We start from the raw sequence: 21,360 nt of genomic DNA on the forward strand, positions 1-21,360 counted from the left end.
TGTAATATGTTCAGTTGGTAATGTGTATTTAGAGATGGTGTCTGTCATCAAAACTACTTAAAAGAGCAGAAGGCAGCATGGGCTTTGGAAAGTGTTGAGAGTTATTGTTGGAAGGTCTAGGTTAAACCTCTGATATACCAGTTATAGCCCACACAGGCTGAGCCAGTTACTAGCCTTACAAAAGAAAGAATATATGGCTCAACTAGTTCCACTGGCTGACAAAGACAGGCAATCCCAGCTTCTCTGGAGACTGAGGCAAGAAGATTGTGAGTTCAAGGCCAGCCCTAGTAACATAATAAAGCTCTGAAAAGGTAGAGCAGGGTGGGAGGATGTTTGAGGCTGGAGCTCAGTGGTTGGCACTGGCTTAGGCTGTGTAAGAGTCTAGGTTGAATCTCAGCACCACGAGCAGATGATCATGAACTTCACAAGTTTATGAGTCTCTTCGGATAGTGTACCAAGTGGCTCTGTATGCGAGATGCTTGGGATTATTGTTATTCTTGATAATTCTTCACATGTCCAGTTATGTGACCTCACACAGCTAGGGGCACTAGCTGGGTCTCAGAGACTAGGTTAGGTGCAGTGAGTGGGAATGGGGTGTCAGGCCCTCTGGAAGGGGCTGGCAGTTGGGGTGAAGCAATTGACCTGTTCAGATGGATATCTGTTCAGCTGGCTTCCCATCAGCACAGGCCAGGGAGCTGGCTAAGGATCAAAAAGAATTGAAGACTCTCACTTCCCTAAGAATGTTAGAGTCTACCTGGAAAACCCGCCTTCCACACAGAACCACAAGGCGTCCCGATAAAGCGATGGCTGCTCCAGCCAGAACAGAATTGACTGCATCGAGAGGGACTTTTCAGACTAAACATTTGTGGTCAGGAGCCCCATGGTGGATGTCTTTTACTCTTTAAATTCAAGTGTGGGCCAAGATATTGGAGATATTTCTTTTCTTTAGGATCCCGAGACTTCAGGTACGGTTGGTTCATAGACCAGTGTCAGCCAGAGCTTATCAAACAGAGAGTACAGGACTACTCTGAATCTTTTTGTTGTTACTCATATGTTTCATTTCACTATTACTTCTGGGGACCTAGGGGTTTTTTTCAGGGGAGTCTCTGTTTTCCCCAGTAGTTTTCAGAACTGTTAGAAAGGGAAGTACTATGTCCTGGTACTAGCAAAGGCAAGGCCAGGTGTGGTGGTGCACACATGTAGTCCCAACACCTAGAAGGCAGAGGCAGGTGAATTGGGGCAGGTTCAAGGCTCATCTGTCTATACAGTGGATGCTAAGCTAGCCAGAGCTACATAGCAAAAGCCTGTTTCTAAAAACCAACCAAACAAGCAAGCAAGCAAACAAACAAACAAACAGATGGGGGAAAATGAGTTTTCTATTTGAATTTTCTTCTAGTCTCTTGGGGGAATATCAAGGCTTCTTGTTTTATAGATTTGGAGCATAGTCCATGGGACAAGAATTAGTCTAGTTGTTGTCTTAAGTGAGGTATGGGCTGTTGGATTCTTTTTTTTTTTTTTTTAAAGATTTATTTATTATATATGAATACACTGTAGCTGTCTTCAGACACACCAGAAGAGGGCATCAGATTCCATTACAGATGGTTGTGAGCCACCATGTGGTTGCTGGGATTTGAACTCAGGACCTCTGGAAGTGCAGTCAGTGCTCTTAACCACTGAGCCATCTCTCCAGCCCAGGGCTGTTGGATTCTTGTCTGGGTTTACTAAAGAAACTTTTGTGGTTTACAGGGTGCTGCTGATGGAGATTGGAGAGAATTTGGACCAAGCTGATGTATCCTCCTTAATTTTCCTTACAAGGGATTACACAGGCAGAGGAAAAGTAGCCAAGGACAAGGTGAGTTGTCTTTTCTTGGTGCCTGTTCCAGAAATCCACCAGAAGTAGGCATGCTCCTTGCAATATGAAGACTGGGGAATGGGTAGCCTGCTGCCATGTTTTCAGGATTCAAACATCTGAGGTGTTTTTTCGTAATAGTGGTAACAAGAGAATTGTTTTTAATTGAGACTAGGTTGGTACTATCTCTTCATGTGGCCTTGGGTGTTTTTATGCTTAGATTTGATCCAATTTCTGTAAAATTGGCAGACCTGGCTTATATCAATTTTCAGATTTGACAGCTCTCTTCTGGGTTGGGCATCCTAGCTGCTTGTGTGGATTAGAGACCTGGAGCGATTGCTGGTCTGCTCTCTTCGAGCTTGCCCACCACAGTTCATTTCCCTGGAAAGCCTGTGGAGGTGGTTTGGTGTGAGGGGCCTGGGCATAGGTCCTTATGACGCATCTATCTGGGAAGTGGCTAGTGTAGAGTTAGAACTGTTGTAATTGTTGGAAGAGTGTTTCAATTGCTGCTGACCTCACCTGGTTTGCCTAAGCTATGAGTAAGCCAAGAAAAATCTACATCTCTGGTGGTGAAAACAGGTCTTCCTGGTAGATATTCTACCTTTAAGAATTTCCTCAGGCTCCTTCATGGTTATAGGAATATGGGAGAGCAACGTGTTTCCACATCAAATGTAGAATGAAGAAGAAAATGAAAACAGAAGTCCTGGGGGGAAAGGTTCTCTAATCAACTTCTGTCACTTATAAAGGACTAATTCCACTTATTATCTTTGTAAAATAAGATAACAGTTAAGTAGCCAAATGTTAATCATGTGAGTAGAATAAAATCCAAGCTTTTGAAATATGGTTCTTTAACAATCCTGGTGGTTGAAGTTGAATGAGTAAGAGAGCCCCATTCCTTCACATAGCCTCCCTCTGGGTCAGGATGCTCTGAAATGTTGAACATTAATGAAAACAGTTTTAGAACTTTCAAATGACATTATGAGGATTTCTTTTGTCAATCTCTTCCTTAGCTACATTTATTTTCTTTTCAGTAACCCCTCCCACCCCCACTCTGGGAATCCCTTGTAGTGTTTATTATAACGTCAGTCTGGATTTTTCTAAGAACATTGATCTTAGGAAGAGTTTATTCTTAGGCCTGATCATTCCTGACTCCATGTTGATATGAAACAGCCCTTGTATCTGTCTGTCCCAAACATGAGAACATGTTTATGACCAAAGGAGTTAACATAACAAACAAACAGACAGACAGATTCTCCTGTAGTCCAGACTGGCCTCTCAGTGTAGCAGAGAATGGCCTTGAAACTTCTGGTCTTCCTGCCTCTAGCTCCTGAGTGCTGGGATTACAGACGTTCAACCACATCTGGGTTATGTGGCACTGGGGATCAGTCCCGAGGCATCAATGCATGCTAGGCAAGCATTCTACACCTGAGCTAGAGCTCCAGCCCCCATCTCTTTCAGTCAATTTCAGAAGGGTTCTTTGTTCTGGGTAGAGCTGTCTGGATTGGGATAATGAGTCACCACCAGGTCTCATCTTGTCACCCAATGGTCTAGAATTTGTACTGGGGACTTGTCAGCTCCACTCACATGTGTTTCTTGTTCGTGGCTTTCTTAGAGTTTCTTGGATCTGGTGATTGAACTGGAGAAACTGAATCTGATTGCTTCAGATCAATTGAACTTATTAGAAAAATGCCTGAAGAACATCCACAGAATAGACTTGAAGACAAAAATCCAGAAGTACACGCAGTCCGGTGAGTAATTTTGGCTTCTCAGTGGTCTTTCGTACTTTACTCTGTGCACAGAAGCAACAGTCTGTGAAGATTCATTTGTTGGATGCATGGTTGAAACAGAACCCAAGAGTCCCAGCCCCTCTAGCCCATGTCAAGAGATCATATTCCTTTATAGCCTTCATAACGCAGTATCCCCACTCCACTGGCAAATCTCCTCCCTCTGAAAATTGCCACCAAACAGTCCTTAACATTCAGGTCTTTAAAGATGTCTGTAGCTCTGTTTTTAAAGGGCAGAGAGACTGTGAACATTCAAGACTTTGCAGGTTGAACCCTGTTGCCCAATTCCATGTTGGACCTGATGACCACCATCTACCTCTGGGTGGTGTCACTGGGTCTGATTGCTGTCCTATATGTGTGCTCTGTTTCACTAAACTGCATGGAAAAGGTTACTTTTAGTTTCTTTCTTTAATAAAGGGGGTCAGCCTTCACCCTTACACCACCTTACCTTGTAGCCTCAGCTTGCCTTCCCTTAGCAGGTCACTGTCTCTATAGGGTCATGGTGTAAAGGTCATGACTAAGACCTGCTAATCTACATGGAAACCTGTCTGAATGACTGATAAAGAATCAGACATAGGAATGGTGCTTAATTTTCTCTTTCATTTAAAAGTTTGGTGTGTGCATGTCCCCGTCCCCACACATGTGCACATGCATGAGCCCCATGTGTGAGTTGTTTCTTTCCTTTCACCATGTGGGTCCTGGTTGAACTTAGGTTGCCAGACTCGGTGGCCACAGCCCACCAGCCCTTTTAGTCATCCTTACTGATGGCAGAAGAGTCATCTAATTGATGTTTTGAATTCAGGCAGGTTCAGGTTTAAGGTATTTTGAAAGATGACGGTAGACTGGGACTGGTTGAAGACTCACGTGATAATTTATGAACCCTAGCCTCTTTCTCTGTCTTTGTAGGCCAAGAAGCAAGATCAAATATGAATAGTCTCCAGGCTTCTCTCCCGAAGCTGAGTATCAAGGAGCAATTCTATAACTCAAGGGTGAGTCTGGAGCCAGTGTATGGAGTACCAGCATGAACCGGTTTCAGACATGTAATAAAAATACATATCCCATTTCATGTGTTGTAATAGCTAAACAGATTCTGATAGATGTGTTTGATTACGAATGTGTGCAACTTCTTATAATTATAAACCTTGGTGCTGTTCAAAAATATATTTGGAGAATTTTATGAAATATATAATAAGAATATTATGTATGTTTCCATTACCTAGGCATGACTACCGTGGGATGCTTTCTTTTAGCATCTGTCCTGTGTGCATTAGCAAATGTGTCTGTTTATATAATTGAATATCCTTTTCATTCTTTGTTCTTTGAAGAGTCAACTTTTAAAATTAAAGCAGGTAGGATGTACCTATAGAAAGAAAAAGTTAAATGTTGCCAAAAAGCTTTTAAAGTTGTTTCCTTCCACGTCACAGAACTCACGTCCCACTTCCCACCCATTAAGGAGACTATTCTTGACCAGTTTCTTCTATAACCATGCACAGAGAATCTACCCACATAGAGTGTCTATCTACTTTTGTACAAGTGGTAGCATATCATGTCTGCTCTTCTGAACAGAGAATTCTTAGACATTGTTTTATATGGTTAATGTGAGATTGTTTCTATTTAATCATTAATTGTATTATTTTGAATGACACGCCACCACTTTATTTTCTCTTGAGACAAGAACTTACCTGCAACCCAGCCTGGCCTCAAATCCATTATGTAACCTAGGCTGGCCTTGAACTTGCTATGAGCCTCCTCTTGCCTCAGCCTCCTAAGTGCTGACATTATAGGTATGTCCTGCTCGTAGGGCTCATGGCTTCCATTTTCTGCATGTACTAAGATGTACTTAGGTCTTTCTTGCTGATGTATACATTGCCTTCATTCCTTTGTGACTAGGAACAATGCTGCAAAATAAACTTCCTGATTCTTATCTCTTTGTGCATTTGCTTTTAAAAAGAATAATTAGAAAATATTTTACTTACTTATTTTAATTTGCATGTATGCATGTGTGCCTGCATGAATTTATGTGTTCAGGAGCCCCTTGAGGTCAGTAGTAGATATCAGATCTTCTAGGACTGGAATTAAAGGCAATTGTGATTCACAATGTGGGTGCTGGGAACTGAACTCAGGTCATCTGAAAGAGCAGGCTCACTTTTTTTTCTTTTTGGTTTTTCGAGACAGGGTTTCTCTGTGTAGTTCTGGCTGTCCTGGAACTCACTCTGTAGACCATGTTGGCCTCGAACTCAGAAATCCACCTGCCTCTCCCTCCCAAGTGCTGGGATTAAAGGTGTGTGCCACCACCGCCCGGCGAGCAGGCTCACTCTTAACCTCTGAGCCATCTCTCCAGTCTCCCATTTGCCTTTTTCCTGTGTGTCATTTTAATTTGGCAAACTTTTTTTTTAACTGAGTGACACAACAGAAGATTTCTTTTCCTGGTTAATGATTATAAAGTGTCACATGGTTGTTTATGGTTCTGTTCTGAGGAGGACAGATCCTCTTGTGCTTGCTCCCTGGTCAGTCTTTTCTTGTGAGAAGAACAGTGGTATAATATTAACCTGACCCCTTTAAAGTTATGTGGACTTTGAGGTGGGCTTAGACTAGACTGGTAGAATTATAAACACTTCTATAAATGTGTATCATGAAAACATTTCTCCTGATTTATGAGCAGTTTCTCAGAGAACACCAGTGATAGGTAGCACTGAGCAATAGACTTACAAAGCTAAAATGGCTGTTCAGGAGTGTACTGCCCCACCCTCTACCAACATAAGGAGACGTGTCTAAAGCACAGTCTGTCCACATCTTCCTCCTGCAGGCCAGCCCAGCCCTGTGCTTATTCTATTCTTTCCCACTAGATATATAAGCTACAGTCATCCCTTGCTTAGGGACAGCTTTTAATTTGCCCTTCTAGTCTCCGTTACCTTTAGGTACCACCCTTTAGGGTTTTCTGAACTCTTTCTCCCACCGCCTGGGAGATTATTATAATGTACACTGTCATTCTTAGTTAAAATTCTTCCTATCTCCACCACTGTGTTCCCACTTTGCAAGTGCAGCATCTTCACTGTGTAGCCTGCTCGGCATCCAGCATGCTTTGTGCTTCCTTTCTCTACCACATGACCTGATCTCTCATTTAGTAAGCAGGCCCTAGGACATAGAAATCTGGTAACTTTCTCACAAGATTTAGGAACTGCATGTATAACTGCTCTGACCTATCTAAGGCTGCATAAGTGCGTCAGAAATTACAGCGGCATTACCTGACACAAGAGTCTGCAAAATCAAAAGAAGTTATATGACTGCACTATAATGCCTTTAAAGTCTAGCTTTGACTTGATCCCTTTTCAATAGCACCTAAAAGTCAGTGTGCATCTGTGTGGTGGGGTGGCAATGACCAGGTTCTGACTAAGTCATGGATTATTCCAGGGGTGGGGGAACCATAGCTTGCATGTTTTTCTTCAGTCTATACACAGATGTAATCTCAGACACAGCTTAATGGATAATGTACTTCTTTGGTTAGGTAAGTTGATCAGATGGTGGCAGGAAGTGATGTCATCTTACAGAAGTTCCCCCCTCTGGGAAGAGAGAAGGGTCAGTTTAGTCTTTCAGGAGTGGTTCAATTCTTGATTGTCATGGATCATACACACATATTCCTGTTTTTGTAGCTCGGAAATCATTTTTTTCAAAAGCCATAATTGGACATTATTTATCTGGTTTGTGGTGCTGCCAGCTGGACCCAGGGCTTTGGTTACAGACATTTATTAAGTGCTTTCATGAATGCTATACTGTGCTGGGTGTCTTTGAATATTTAAACACCATGAATACCCTTTTTAGCTGAAGCTGGTGAGATAACTTAGCACTTAAGACCACAGGCTTGATTCTCAGCACTCATATGGTGGCTCACAACTGTCTAGTTTCAAAGGATCTAATGCCTCTTCTGATCTCCATGGACACTAGGCACACACAGAGGCACATACATGCATGCAAAAACACTCATCTACATTAAAAAACAAAGCTACCATATATATGGTAGGTGCCATGCTATTCTTATCCTCATTTTCTTTGTAGTGAAGTTAGCAGATAAAGAGGAAAAGGACGACAAAGGTATGAGCCGGCAGAGTTGGGATTCATAGACAGAGGTTTATGACCTAACACTTACACCTGCAGTCAAACTGTGCTTTCTCTGTGTTAAAGGACTAGAATAGATGGCAGTCTTGGGTCCCAGCATATTCTAAGTTGGGACCTTATAACACCCATGCTGTACTGTAAGAGCTGGCTTAGAGCTGTTTTGAAGCACTATTCTATGTTTTCCACCTTCCTAATGTTTTCATTTTTTATTGGGAAACTGATTTGATCTTTGACAATATAGTGTGGAATTTACTGAGTTAACAGTTACTGCAGTTCATTTTTAGGTAACTGTGAAGGTGATATTTTTATTTTTTCCTCCCTGTGTAAAAATATCAAGCTATTTAAAGAGGTGTAACATAGTGAGCCTCTGAAGAAACTAACACAATGTGACCTTCTTTTTTATATTTGAAGCTCCAGAATGGGCGAAGTAAAGAGCCAAGATCTGTGGAACACCGTGGCATTCAAAGTAAGCCATCAATTTCTTTTATCTATTCTTTATAAATGCTTACTAATTTAAGTACAAGGAGCTGAGGTGTATAGTTCAGTGGTAGAGCACTTGCCTAGCATGAATGAGGCCCTGGATTTGATCCCCAGCACTGGGGGAAAAATTACACATTGTGGTGTATGGTGGTCCACGCTTATTGACCTAGCTGCTAGAGAGTTGAAGTAGGAGCGTCTCTTGTGCCCAGGAGTTCAAAACCAGCCTCCTTAGCAACACAGTGAGACTCTGTCATCTAAAAAAGAGAAAAAGAAAGAAAAGCTTCTGAAATGGTGCTTAACCACACCATGTTAAACATTAATCCAACAATGATAATAAGGCACATGAAACCAAATATCTAGCAGCAGGAAGAAGAAAGGCTAATCTGGAAACTCCAGGGAGGACAGTCTCTCTCTTCCATAAAAAGAAAAAAATGCAATTAAAAGCCTGTTCATTTCAACCTACATGGTCTTTTCTTAAAATGTCAGTACTTTAGCCATGGCATTCCCTGAAGTCTTTATTCATTTATTTATTTGTGTATTTATTTTTATATTTATACGTGGGGGTAGAGATAGAACCTTGCTGTGTAGCCTAGGCTGGGCTGGTACTTATGATGTAGCTCAGGTTAACTTCAAACTCACAACAATCTTCCTGCTTCAGTCTTCTGAGGGCTTGACTACCATGTCTCACCATGCCTAACTTAGAACATAATTTTAAAAAAAGATTTATTTATTTATTATTTTGTGTATATAAGTACCCTATCATTGTCTTCAGACACACCAGAAAATTCCAATACAGATGGTTGTGAGCCACCATGTGGTTGCTGGGAATTGAATGCAGGATCTCTGGAAGAGCAGCCAGTGCTCCTAACCTCTCAGCCATCTCTCCAACACAAAACATCATTTTTAAAAAAGCATCTCTTTGCTATACTGTGGCCTTTCTAAATTGAAAGTCAAGACTCAGACTTACACTGGTGAGGTGGCTTGTGTTGCAAGCCAGCAAGGGCTCTATGCCTCGATGAAGGGCAGCACGACCCAAGAGCCTTTGAATCTGCCGTGTGAGCAGTAGAGGGGCACGAACATGAGTTGGGCAGCGCCCTGATGGAAACCTTGTGGGTGCAGCTTGTGTAGCCTGCAGGCTGCGTGTGCTCCAGGAAACTGAGAACCATTTTACCCTGACTAGCCAGATGGTGCCGCTCCCCCTGCCGCTCCCTACCTACAGTTCTCTCCAGAGAAAACTGTTGAGAACGGAATTCGTTTCCGAAGCGACAGCCTGTTTCTTAAAACACTGGTGAGGTGGAAGAGTTAGCATTCTGAATGGTGTTTAAAGTTGAAAAAACAGGAGACCCAGGAGGCTTGCTTAGGAATGTAAAACCAACGTGTTCTTTCCACTGTGATCCTATCATGTGGTCCAGATGAGTACTTAGGCTCCCGCTACCTGGTGACACTGTAAGGAGAGCCACCTGTCTGCTTTGATCTGGACTTGACTCACTAATAAAACGAAAAGTATCCAATCAAGTCTGCCTTAAATTAAGAAGCTTAAGATAGTCAAGCCATTTAGGTCAGTTTGGACTTGCAGATGGCTCCTACTGAGAGATCATGGTGGTGGTGGTGACTACCCCCTTACCACGCTCTTTCTAAATCTTCAGCAGAGATGCCATGTCACACTCATATTTTCTAAGGAAGAATAATTTGAGTGCATGACTGCAGGCTATGCAGTCACAGAGTACTGTCTGCCACTCATCTCATGGGCTTTCTTTTCTGTTGCAATAAACACTGATTGTTATAACAGAAGAAAATCAAGCAAAATTCCCCCTAGTTTCGTGTATCAGAGATAGCCACAGTTAATATTTGATTTATTTTATCCTATTGTTAATTTTTATTAGAAATGGTCTTGTTACATAGGTAGGTCTTTAACAACCATCCTCTTCTAAAAGGCTGAGTGCCAGTGTAGGCCAACACACCCAGCTAGTGTTTGATTTATATGCTTTTATTTTCATTTTGCTGTTGGGGATTCAACCTAGAACCTCATGCATGCTGGTCAAGTAAGTGCTCACCCATTGATCCCACAATGGTTGATGTAAACCTCTTCATCTTTAACCCGGAGTATACACACATGTCCCTCAGTGTCTGTAGGTGACTTATTCCAGGATTCTCTGAGGGTACCATATTTTGCAGATGCTCAAGTCTCTTAAACAGCAAGGAATAGTGTTTGCATATAACTGTCCACATGTATTCCTACACTCCAGCCTTCTCTAGATTACTTACACTGCTTCATACAATGGAAATGCTGTAGCTTTTATACTTCATTCTTTAGGGGACGATGACAAGAAAATGTCTATGCATGTTATTTTGTATTAAGTCTGTGTTATTTAGTCATCCATTTTAATATACATATGTTGCATGGAATGTATAACAATTACTCTTAGCCTTTTAAACATTGTAAAGTATGCAGTCACATGTATCATAATTGACAATCAATTTTATGTTTGTGACTTTTAGGTTTTTCCTAGCCTAGGCCAGTGTAAACAGTTAGTCGATAGATGTCTTTGAAACACATTTTTCTAAATTTATGATTTATTATCTCCTTAAAACTTCTAAAAGTGCTGGGTGGTGATGGCACAAGCCTTTAATCCCAGCACTTGGGAGCCAGAGTTGGATCTCTGAGTTGGAGGACAGCCTAGTTTATAGAGCGAGTTCCAGAACAGCTAGGGCTACACAGAAAAACCCTGTCTTGAAAAGAAAAACAAAAAACAAAACAAACAACCCCCCCAAAAAAAACCCAAAACAAGCCCCAAAACAAACCCTGAAAACCAAACCACAACCCAAACCAACCAACCAACCAAATAAACTTCTAAAAAGCACAATTTATCTTAAAGGAAATTGCTAGTTGCCCCTTAGAAAGCTCGTCTCAAGGGCCAAGGAGATGGCTCAGTTGGTGAAATGCTTTCTACACAAGCATGAGGACCTGAGTTCCATCTCCAGCACCCACATAAAAGGCTGGACATAGTGGTGCATGCCCATAATCTCAGCACTGGAGAGATAGAAATAGGGGGATCCCTGGACATTGCTGGCCAGCCAGCCTATATGAATTAAGTTTTGGGTTCAGTAAGAGATTCTGTTAAAAGAAAGGAAGGAAGGAAGGAAGGAAGGAAGGAAGGAAGGAGGGAAGGGAGGAGGGACGGAGGGGGGGGGGCGGGGGCGCGGGGGGGCGGGCCGGAGGCCGGGAGGTGATTAAGAAAGACACCTGACATCAACCTCTGGCCTCCACGAGTGAAAGCGGGGTTGCTCTACACCTGCACACAAGCATGAATATGCACAAATGCACAGAGAGGGAGATGGGGAGGGAGAGGGCAGGGACAGAACAGGGACAGGGGCAGGGGCAGGGAGAGACTGGTTCAAAGCTGAGTGTGGGTGCACAGGACTGTGTAACCCTAGCACTCATTAGCCAAAGCAGAACAAGTTTGAGGCCAGCCTGGGCTACATACCAAGAGCCCACCTCTGAAACAAAACCAAACTTAAAACAAAACAATGACAAAAGCAAAACAAAAACAAACAGCCCAATTCATTTCCCGGAATCTTTCAGATGCTGGTAAGCCCCCCCCACCCCCCCACCCCCTATCTTTAGACACCATTTCTCACTTTGCAGCAGTCTTGGCCCAGAGATAATGAGATGACAGCTCTTCAGCGCTGAGGTGTGAACCAGCCCTTTCGTGGCTTCAGAACCCAGTGCTCCCCGCCGCTCCCCCGCCGCTCCCCCGCCCCTCCACCGCTTGGGCGGGCTAAATGAGTCACTGTTGTGGAGCGGAGCTTGCCGTGGGCTCCAGCACTTTCCAGGCTTGCTGAGCTCTGTCTTGCTGCTGACATTTTATTTTATCATCTCCCAGCATCATTGAACTATGAAAACATTGGCCATCTGCTCTGTGCAGAGCACACGTGCCGACGCTTCCCTCTCCTGCACACTCCAGCGCTCTTCCCTTTAGATGTTGTCCAGAGTTTTGGGCCATGTAGGAAAGTCATAATGAAGTGACATTTTTGAATTCTCCTTATCAGGTTAAAAACCTCGCCAGCCACCTGGTGGTCTCCTGGAAGAGACCTGCTACTTTCACTGGCCTGTCATGGGTTTTCTACATAGTCCTGGAATAACAGGGCTCTTGAGTTTGCCTTGGGTCAGTCAGGCTCTTCTGTGTGAGGTTAGAACTTCGGGCTGAGTCTAGCTGGAGAAGAATAGGAAGCTAAAGAAATGGGCAAGCAAAACAGTCTTAATAGAAAGAACTCAGCCAGCCTGGGAGTGGGCTTAGTTCTACTTTGTAAATGGTTCTCTCTCTTATCCCCCAGGAAACCTGGTGAAGACATCTATTCAGGAGTCAGGATCTTTTCTATCCCCGGTAAAGAATGAATTCTCTGATTTGGTACTGCATGCAAGGGTATATACCAGTACACTGATGCCTCAAAAACAAACAAACAGAAAAAAAAACAGCCAAAACTCTTCTTTAAAATCCTTTGTGACAACTGGGTGCTTGTGCATAATTCTCCCGGGAACTCAGTGAACAGGAAACTTGAATATAGCAAAGAAAAATTATGTTTAAGTGGAAGGCTTGAATGAGCTTTGGAATACATGGAAAGTCTAAGTGACGGCTCTTGTCATAACAACTGAACATAAAAGTGGGCAGTGCTGCTGTTGTCTGGCTTTTGTCTGGGTGACAGTGTCTTCAGAGGAGACAGAGGAAGGCATCCATTTGTACTGGCTTAGAAAGTTGATTCTTGGTGCTACTTTAGGCTTCCACGTGGACGTGCGACCCATCTTCCTTCTCTTTCAAATTATCTTTATTCTGCAAAGCTAAGACACATGTAAAGAAATTACAATTCTCATTCAAATTAAGTGAAGACTGAAATAGCTGTTTGTCTTAAGCTGATTACCATGACAGAGGAAAAAGTTGACATTACTGGGAAATGTTAGCTGTGATGACTTCAGGCTATGTCTGTCGGGTGATTCACCTGCCAAAGGGATGCTTAAGACAAACCAGAGAAAGAACGGATGAGTGAGACCTTAAGTCTCAGAGAAGTATCCAGCATCTCTAATCCCTGCCTTTCTTTCTAGCACATACAGGAAGAGAGTTATAGGATGCAGAGCAAGCCCCTAGGAATCTGCTTGATCATCGATTGTATTGGCAACGACACAGGTACGTGTAGAAGGCCGGGATTCACCTACAGCATGACCGTGACCAAGCAAGTTGGATTTGTCAGCATGGCAGACACTAACTGCGTATCAAAGTACACTCTATTAAGGTGCTTCCTTCTCAGCCATGTCATGGTCTAGTGTGGGATCGGGCTAGGGAGCTTTTTATGCCATATGATCAGCCAATGGTCCTGTCATCTTTTGAGGCCTTGGTGTCTTCTATAGGGTCCTCTGTATGTGACTGACAGCTATATAGAGATTGTATAGCAGATCTCGTCACAGATTTTAGAGAAAGTCTTGAGAAGGACGTGCCTCATCTCTGCCCACTTTCTATTGGTCAGTACTTCTGTGGCTTGAGCTAACTACAATAGACATAGATAAGTCAATGGAGGTATGTGTTAGGAGGAACATGAGATGAACTTGGGGAATATAATACAAGTTCTAAGTTGTGGAAGTTGGTGTGTCTTTACCTGTCTTATCTGTGTATCCTGGGTAATGTGGCTAGGGGTGGTCCTGGTCTGCAAGGGACATTTATAATGAAAGGCATTTTGGTTTCTAATACTGTTAGATGTTTCACTTCACCTGGATAGACCATGAAAGCCTTCTTTGGGGCCATTAAAAACACGTTAACGTCTGTGTTAACTTAGGGATGTGGATAGTGTTTGAGCCACATGTTACTCAGGTCTTTTCTCTGTTTGATCACCTGTAAGCCATCATCGTTTGGACCTGATTGTCTTGTTCAGTTGTTGGATGTGTGGTGTAGTCTGAATCACATCAAGAGAGAATGAGAAGAGCCTAGATGCTTAGGATACTGCTGCATTTAGTCATCTCTCCCTCCCTTCAGATGAGTGATCACTGTAGTTCATGACTTTTGTGTCTCTCAGTATTCCTCAGCATGAGTCAGAGAGATGACTCATTTGAAATATTACCACAGGGAGTTAGTTCTGTGAAAAGAGAGTCTAAGAGAAGGTTGAATTAGCAAATATGAAACTGGATTTCCCAAGATTTCAGCTATAGTCCCACTTTCTCATGTCCTATTTTGGTACATGAGAAATGTATCTCTTTCACTATAGAGAAGTGTCCTTTTTATTTGTGGTGGTTTGAATGAAAATGACCCCATAGGCTCATATATTTATGATCAGTCCTCTGTTGATAAACCATTTGAGAAGCATTAGGAGGTATGGCCTTGTTGGAGCATGTGTGACATTGTTGGAGGAGAGTGTCATTGGGGTGGGTTTCAAGGTTTCAAAAGCCCACACCAGGCTCAGTCTGCCACCTTGGATCAGGATGTAAAGCTCTCAGCTACTGCTCTGATGCCATGCCTGTCTGCTTCCTGCCATGATGATAATGGACTAAGCCTCTGAAACTGTAAGCAAACCTCCAATTAAATTCTTCCTTTATAACAATTGCCTTGGTCATGGTGTCTCTTTACAGCAATAGTAACCCTAACTCTTAAAGACACCATTTTAGCTATTAGCATCCATAGAAGAATGAGGAAACAGCTTCTCAATGAATCACTGAGTATTCTAAAGGACACTGTGGGATTGTCCTTTTACTTTTGATTGTGGTTGGTCTTGTTTCCTTCATCATCAGGAAATGTCTGAAATATAGAGCTTTCTGTGTTGTACCTATATTTATATTATGGAACTCATAAAGATCAAGTCACTACCTGCCGTGAACCCAAAAAACCTCAGCTATTCATGACTGAGCTAACACCCAGGGCCTGTGCTGCATTCTGTTCCTGGGCAGCTGTATTTCTATGTGTGCATAGCTGTACTTCTCCCATTGTGGGAGAGCATCAGAGTTGGGCCCTGGCAGTGACTGTCTGGATTTTAATCATTGCTCTGCTGTATCTTAGTCTGTGATGTCCCTGTTATAACATAGGTTCATAACAGAACTTCCCTCATGTGATGGTTAGCAGAGTGAGTGAGATTATACTCATAAAGGACATAGGACAGTGTCTGGAACAAAGTATAAGCTGATGTTAGTTTTCTTATTTTGTTCATTTGACTTTAGTGGAAAATGACTAAGCCATAACATAGCATGGTTTTGCACTTAGTTTATTGAGTCTGCTCTTAGAGGAGTAAGGAGAACGGAGGGCCCGAGGTCTGTACCGGGCTCCAGGGTAAGTGGGGTATATCTCCACATGGGGCATGGTGGGATGGAGCCAGTTACTTCAGAGGGAACAGGTTTCAAGTGGAAATCTCAAAAAGTGAGGTGAAAACACCTAATGTTGACCTCTGGCTTCAACACATGTGCACATATCCACATATATGAGCCCACATGCACCCCTCCCCCAGACACACGCATGCACAGAGTGGAGCTCCAGGCAGCAGATCCTCAGTGTAGTCCTTCCAAGGGCAACATCTTGAACATGGAGTGTGTTGGCTAGAGTGGGCCTGGCCTACAGTAAAGGACACTTCAGCTGTTCCTCCTCCCCGAGAATCAGGGGCCTCTTGACTCATGTGCTCTTTGCCTTTGAGAATAAAACAAACAACTGGGTTAGAGGTCACTTATGAATCCTCCCAGCTCAGGTGGCTGATCCGTAGGTAAGAAACAAGACGGTACGGGTTTGTTCAAATCGTGTTGTGCTTTGCTTTGGCAGCTGAGAGATCCCAGATCCCTCTGTGAGGCTCAGAACAACAGGAAGGCAGTAACCATCCCGAGTGGAAGGACAGTCTTCTCTCACACATTGCTGTATCTCCAGGTCTGTGTCTCCAGATACTTTCCCCCAAGGACTCTGGGGCCGGGATCGTGCTTTGCTGCAAAGCCTCTTTGGTGCTTCCTTCTGTGTTAATAGTACCAGAGCCCTTCACCCAGCGTTATCGTAAGGGATGTCCTTAGTCTAGTTAATTTTGCCAAGTGTCTAACATTTGGCTGATGCTCAGGGGTCAGATAATAAACAAGCAGACGATATAACTGCCAACTGAAGTGAAGGTTCTGAATGCAGCTAGCTGTAGCAGGATGGACTGACAATCAGAGTGTATCGCTTGATCGGATCCCTACCCCCCACACCGTGGCAGGTCCTTTGCTAACGGCTTGAACGGTAGTAGTGTATCATGCTTTTAGCCACTCTGCACGAATGTAAGCTCTACATGGCAGATGGAAGAACTTATGTGTCTGTTTTAACATGTGTCACAAGTGCCTGGCACATAGGTACTCAGGAAGTATTTTCTGAAGGTGGTTGTGTTGGTAGAATACCCTCTTCTAGTAACACTGTGTTTCAAAAACCAGTCCTTTAAAGTTTAGAGTTTAGTAGACTTATTTAGTGGACTTATTTTCTCCTTTTAGCCTATACACCTCCCCCCAAATCAGACGTTAACTAAAAAGTATACAAATCCCCTAAATATTTATAGGCATATTCTTTTCTTTGTCTGGTAAATGCTCATTAAGACTGTCTTACAAATGAAGCACCATGCTTGACCCTGCATGGAGCACATACTGGGGAGGAGTCTGGTCTCAGAGCCACTGAGAAAGGACATGGTTACTTTTTGGTAAATTATTCTTCAAAATAAGAAGAGTGACCTCTTCTTGAGGTAGATAGCAGTGCTGAAGGATTTTGGCCTCATTGTGCCAGTTTGAGAGAATTAAAGAATATATTCATGGTGTCCGGGTATCTATGTCAGTAACCTGACAGAGCCAAGTCTTGCTGGGTCCTGTATCCCACCTTGATCTTTTTAGGCATGTAGAAGCAAATGCCTCCAATCACTAGCGGGTGGAAGCAAGGCCTGGTTTAAGGCTCTGGCTCTGTGTGTTTGTGTGTGTGTGTGTGTGGTGTGTGGGGGATTCTGTATAAATGACAACATTTGCAGATTTTTTTTGTAAAGTTTTGTAAGACTTTTTTGTATATTTACTTTATTTTTTCCCCATCTTTATTTATAAAGAATACAACTCTGACACAGACAAAAATGGCAACACACTCCAAAGAGTCCATTAACAACCATAACAACAAAACGGGAGATCAGTGGGACGCCAGTTTACACCTGTCTGTAGCCCTTACTGAGGATACTGGGAGCAATGGCTTGGGTAGGATATCTCATCTCAAACACAGGAAACAACCCTTGATCTGGAGGACACGGTCACTCCACAAGGCAGAAAGCAATGCTTAGTCTTCAGCACCATCAGACTGTCCTGTTTCAGAGACCCCCAGAGGATAATGTGTTGTCAGTGGAGGTGGATGGTGCCAACTAGGCTCATACGTGGTGTCTCCTTGTAGGACTCACCACACCCAAGGTGTAATGTCTTGAGAGTTGTTCCCCTGGGCTTCACTGGTATCCTGAGGATTCCCTTGGCCTGCTTTCACCTCCTCGTCCCAGTCCTCATTAAAAACGTTGGCATCTTGTTCCACATGTGGTCAGAGCGGACCTCAGACGGCTTCCAGACAAGTTCCCCATCAGCTTCTCCTCCACAGCAAGGCCTTTCTCTTCCAAACCTGGGCCTTCAGCATGGGTGGGAATGTCATTAGGGCTCTGGGCGCCACTGGAGTTTCAGAGGTTTTGTCCATTACCATCAGGATAGGAAACATGGCAGCAGAAATCGCAGGTGTGGGTCCAGAGGAGTTGAGAGATACCTGTGCCCTGATCTGCAGGCAGAAAGAGAGAGGGGATGGGGGAGACAGAGGGGGGGGGGGGAGGGGGGGCAAGCAGGCACACATTTGCAGGTTTTAAAGGGGAAGTATTTTCTCCTCTGCTGCTGCTTCTGGTATCTTTGGTAAGCTTTGACTGACTAAGACACATTTAGCAGCAGACTTTGCAGTTTCTACTGTCGTGTTATGTGAAGAAACTTCCTCTTCTTGCAGTGACAGGCTAGGGGTTGCTCCGTGCCTCCTGATGTGTTTTTTTTTTCTTCTAACGGAACAAACGGAACCTTGTAGTAACATTTATATAAGAGGAACATTTCTGCACGGGAAGTAGACTGCTCACTATGGTCCTGCTCGTGGAGAGAAGGGGCAAGTGATATCCAAGATGGTAGCAGGAAGCTGTGTTCAGAGGAGCAGTAGACAAACAGTTCTGACCCCTCCTGGTTCTTCTGGGATCAGTGCACTGAGAATGGTTTCTTCCTGGGAACAGGAGTGTGCACTGAGGTACTTTTTGTTTTCTGGACATGTCTATCCTCTGGACCCAAGCAGACATTTGCTTAAAAGCTTAACAGTATTTTTTAAAAAAATTTCTTTTCACTTTATGTGCATTTGTGTTTTGCCTGCGAGCATGTCTATATGAAGGAGTCAGATCATGGTAGCTGTGAGCTGCCATGTGGTTGCTGGGATTTGAACCTGGGTCCTCTGGAAGAGCACTCAGTGCCCTCCACTGATGAACCATCTCTCCAGCCCCAAAGTTTAACATTATTAATGAAATTTCCCTTTAAGGCTTTCACTTCACCAGACCTAAACCTAGGGTATATTTAGGAAGTGTGGGTCTGTGGGCCCTTGTTGGAAGCCCTCGTATTTCAGAGTTTAAAAAGATAGTGTGCTACATGTTCTAGGCTTCAGGGTAGCCCCTTTGACAAGTATGTTAATATTTCCATTGCAACCAAATGGACATTTTCATGATATGGGGGATAGGCTTCTTCCCCTCCTGAGAGGCTTTCCCAGAAAATGACTTGACAGAAAAGAACCTAAGGTTGTTGGGTGTTTGAGGTGCTAGAACCCTGGATGAGGAATCATGGATCTGTGTCTTGGGTACACCAGAAACCTGTTTCGGGTTATATAGCATTGGTATTGTTTTCTCCTGATACGAGATAGTCTGGAAAGAATTACTGGTAGTCAACTTTGTAATAAAGATTTTGTTTTTTCTTTTTGAGATAGGGTTTCTCTATGTTGCAGGCTAGTCTTGAACTCAGAGAAATCTGTTTGCCTCTGCCTCTTGAGTGCTGGGATTAAAGGGGTACACCACCACCGCCCAGCAATAAAAGATGGTTTGTAGCTTTGAGTGTGTGCTTGGAGCAGTGAGGCCTTGGCTAGCCTAGGCACCCAAGTGCAAAGTTGGTATGTTCCAGTTGGCCCTGCCTTTCCTCACCAACATCTGCCCTGTCAGCAGCTTGTGTAGGGGACTTTCCTCTCCTTTGCCCTGGTGTTTCAGGCTCTGACTTAAGTTACAGCTTTTCCCACAATGCTCCAGTGTCTGAGACCACCCTGCCCTTTGTGTCAGTGACCACTTATTTGTCCTCTGACCCCACTGAACTATAAGACATTCAGTCATCCATGTGCACACATTTGTTACCTTTCTTTTCCAGTGAGCTGTGTGCTTGATCTGTGTCCCTTGTCTTAGCTTCTGGTAAGACAATGAAGGCAACTTAGTAAAACTCAAGTTTGTGGGCACAGTAGTTGGTTCCCCTCCCGGTGCAGAGTATATGCATCTAGCATCCCATAGAGAAGCCACAAATATCAGGTGGCTGCTTTCTGTCATGTGTCAGATCTCCATGTTGGCTCAAATGACATGAAAATGTTCCTTTTCTTCCCTTCCCTATTCTGTTTCTGGTAGCTGCTGAGTTTTATAGCTTTCTCGCCCTGGGCTTTTTTTTTTTTTTTTAATTAAAAACTGAATTGTTCTCAAGCCTACAAAAAAGGAAAGGATGGAAAGAAGAAAGAGAGGAAGGAAGGAAGGAAGGAAGGAAGGAAGGAAGGAAGGAAGGAAGGAAGGAACTTAATTTTAGGATTAGATTGCTCATTGGGTAAAGGTGCATGCTTACAAATGTGTGGACCTGAGTTCAAATCCCTTGATCCCAAATAAAGGTCAACATGTAGTGCCTGTAATCCCAGCTCTCCTATGGAGAGACGAGAGAACCTCTGGAAGTTCATAGGCTGGTTAGCCTGACAGACATAGGACAGAACAGCAAAGAGAGCCTCTCACACAAGATGGACGGAGGGCACCCAAGGCTGACCTGTAACCTCCGTATGAGCACACACTCAGAAGTCCACGTTAGCCTTGTCCTTCCCTGTATGATTTGGTGGAGAACTCCTGTCCCCACCCAGGGTATCCTGCCCACTTTGGGTTTCACTCATTCACCTTGTCTTGGCTTATGAAGGGCACTCAGTAGCTGATCATAAATAGACTGGTGAGACGTCACCTCTTATTTTTTCTATGTATTTATTTAGAAAGTGCTGAGGTCAATCTGCTTTTTTAACTCAAAATGAATTCTAAATGAATAAATGAATGAATTCTAAGTGAACAAGGTCCTGGCATTTTCCCAAGCCTGTGATTGGTTACTGGCAGCCTTGTATTAATATCCATGGTTTCTAAGAAGCAGTTGTAGCTGCCGAGCTGCAGCTGGGTTGGACATGGGGTGTCCAGGCCGAGGAGAAGGAGAAGCGGTGCTTCTGTATTTTGTTAAAGGTTTATTTTCCCCAGCACCTAATCATGTCTTCCTGTATTTCTGAGCACTGGTATGGTAGCTAAGCCATACATGGAACACAGAGTCTGCCCTGAGACCGTTTTAATTCAGGATAATGAGACCTCCATCCAAGTCGTAAGCCGTGGCACTTATGAAGAAGATGCCTGGCAGGGTCTCTGATTTACGGGTTGATATGCCGCTTTCATCTCCTTTAAAATTAATCATTTATGCTTGAATAAATGCAGTTTGGAAGTATCTTTACAGAAACCCCACTGGGTTCCACCATTTTGGTTTAGGTGTTAGAATTAGTCCCATTTCATAGATAAACAAATGGAGGCTCTAACTTACTCATAGTTACATGATCCCCCCTCCCCATTCCTTACAGCGTATAAATCAGACAGGCCTACATGCTTGTCTTTGCTGGCCCAAGGAGGAAAGGAATGTTGATGTATCTGCCACTCCAGCTGGCATCCTTGCCGACCTGGCCTTGCCGTCTAATAGAGGAAGCGCCAGCCGTGATGGTCCACAGCTGACTGCTGACTCACTTGCCCTTGCCGTATTGGAGGATTGCTCTGTTTTGTCCCGAGCACCATACAGATTTGGGTTCTTCTTGGTGGCATTTGGGACCT

General features: G+C 43.6%; 1 protein-coding gene across 9 annotated transcripts in view; it reads left to right on the plus strand.

The window, feature by feature from the left end:
* Cflar (CASP8 and FADD like apoptosis regulator) overlaps positions 1-21,360 on the plus strand; it is a 66,159-nt gene that overhangs the window by 17,604 nt on the left and 27,195 nt on the right. For all 9 annotated transcript variants that reach the window (XR_003711230.1, XM_028765848.1, XM_028765852.1 and 6 more), the window contains 6 exons: positions 1,747-1,852; positions 3,462-3,597; positions 4,540-4,622; positions 8,158-8,212; positions 12,562-12,611; positions 13,325-13,406. Coding sequence is in view for 8 of the 9 variants with exons in the window: in XM_028765848.1 (XP_028621681.1) it covers positions 1,747-1,852; positions 3,462-3,597; positions 4,540-4,622; positions 8,158-8,212; positions 12,562-12,611; positions 13,325-13,406 (512 nt within the window). In the remaining variant the exon portion in view is untranslated. The remainder of the gene's footprint in view (positions 1-1,746; positions 1,853-3,461; positions 3,598-4,539; positions 4,623-8,157; positions 8,213-12,561; positions 12,612-13,324; positions 13,407-21,360) is intronic.

Source organism: Grammomys surdaster, unplaced genomic scaffold (assembly GCF_004785775.1).
Source record: "Grammomys surdaster isolate TR1022 unplaced genomic scaffold, NIH_TR_1.0 165, whole genome shotgun sequence".
Lineage (NCBI taxonomy): Eukaryota > Metazoa > Chordata > Mammalia > Rodentia > Muridae > Grammomys > Grammomys surdaster.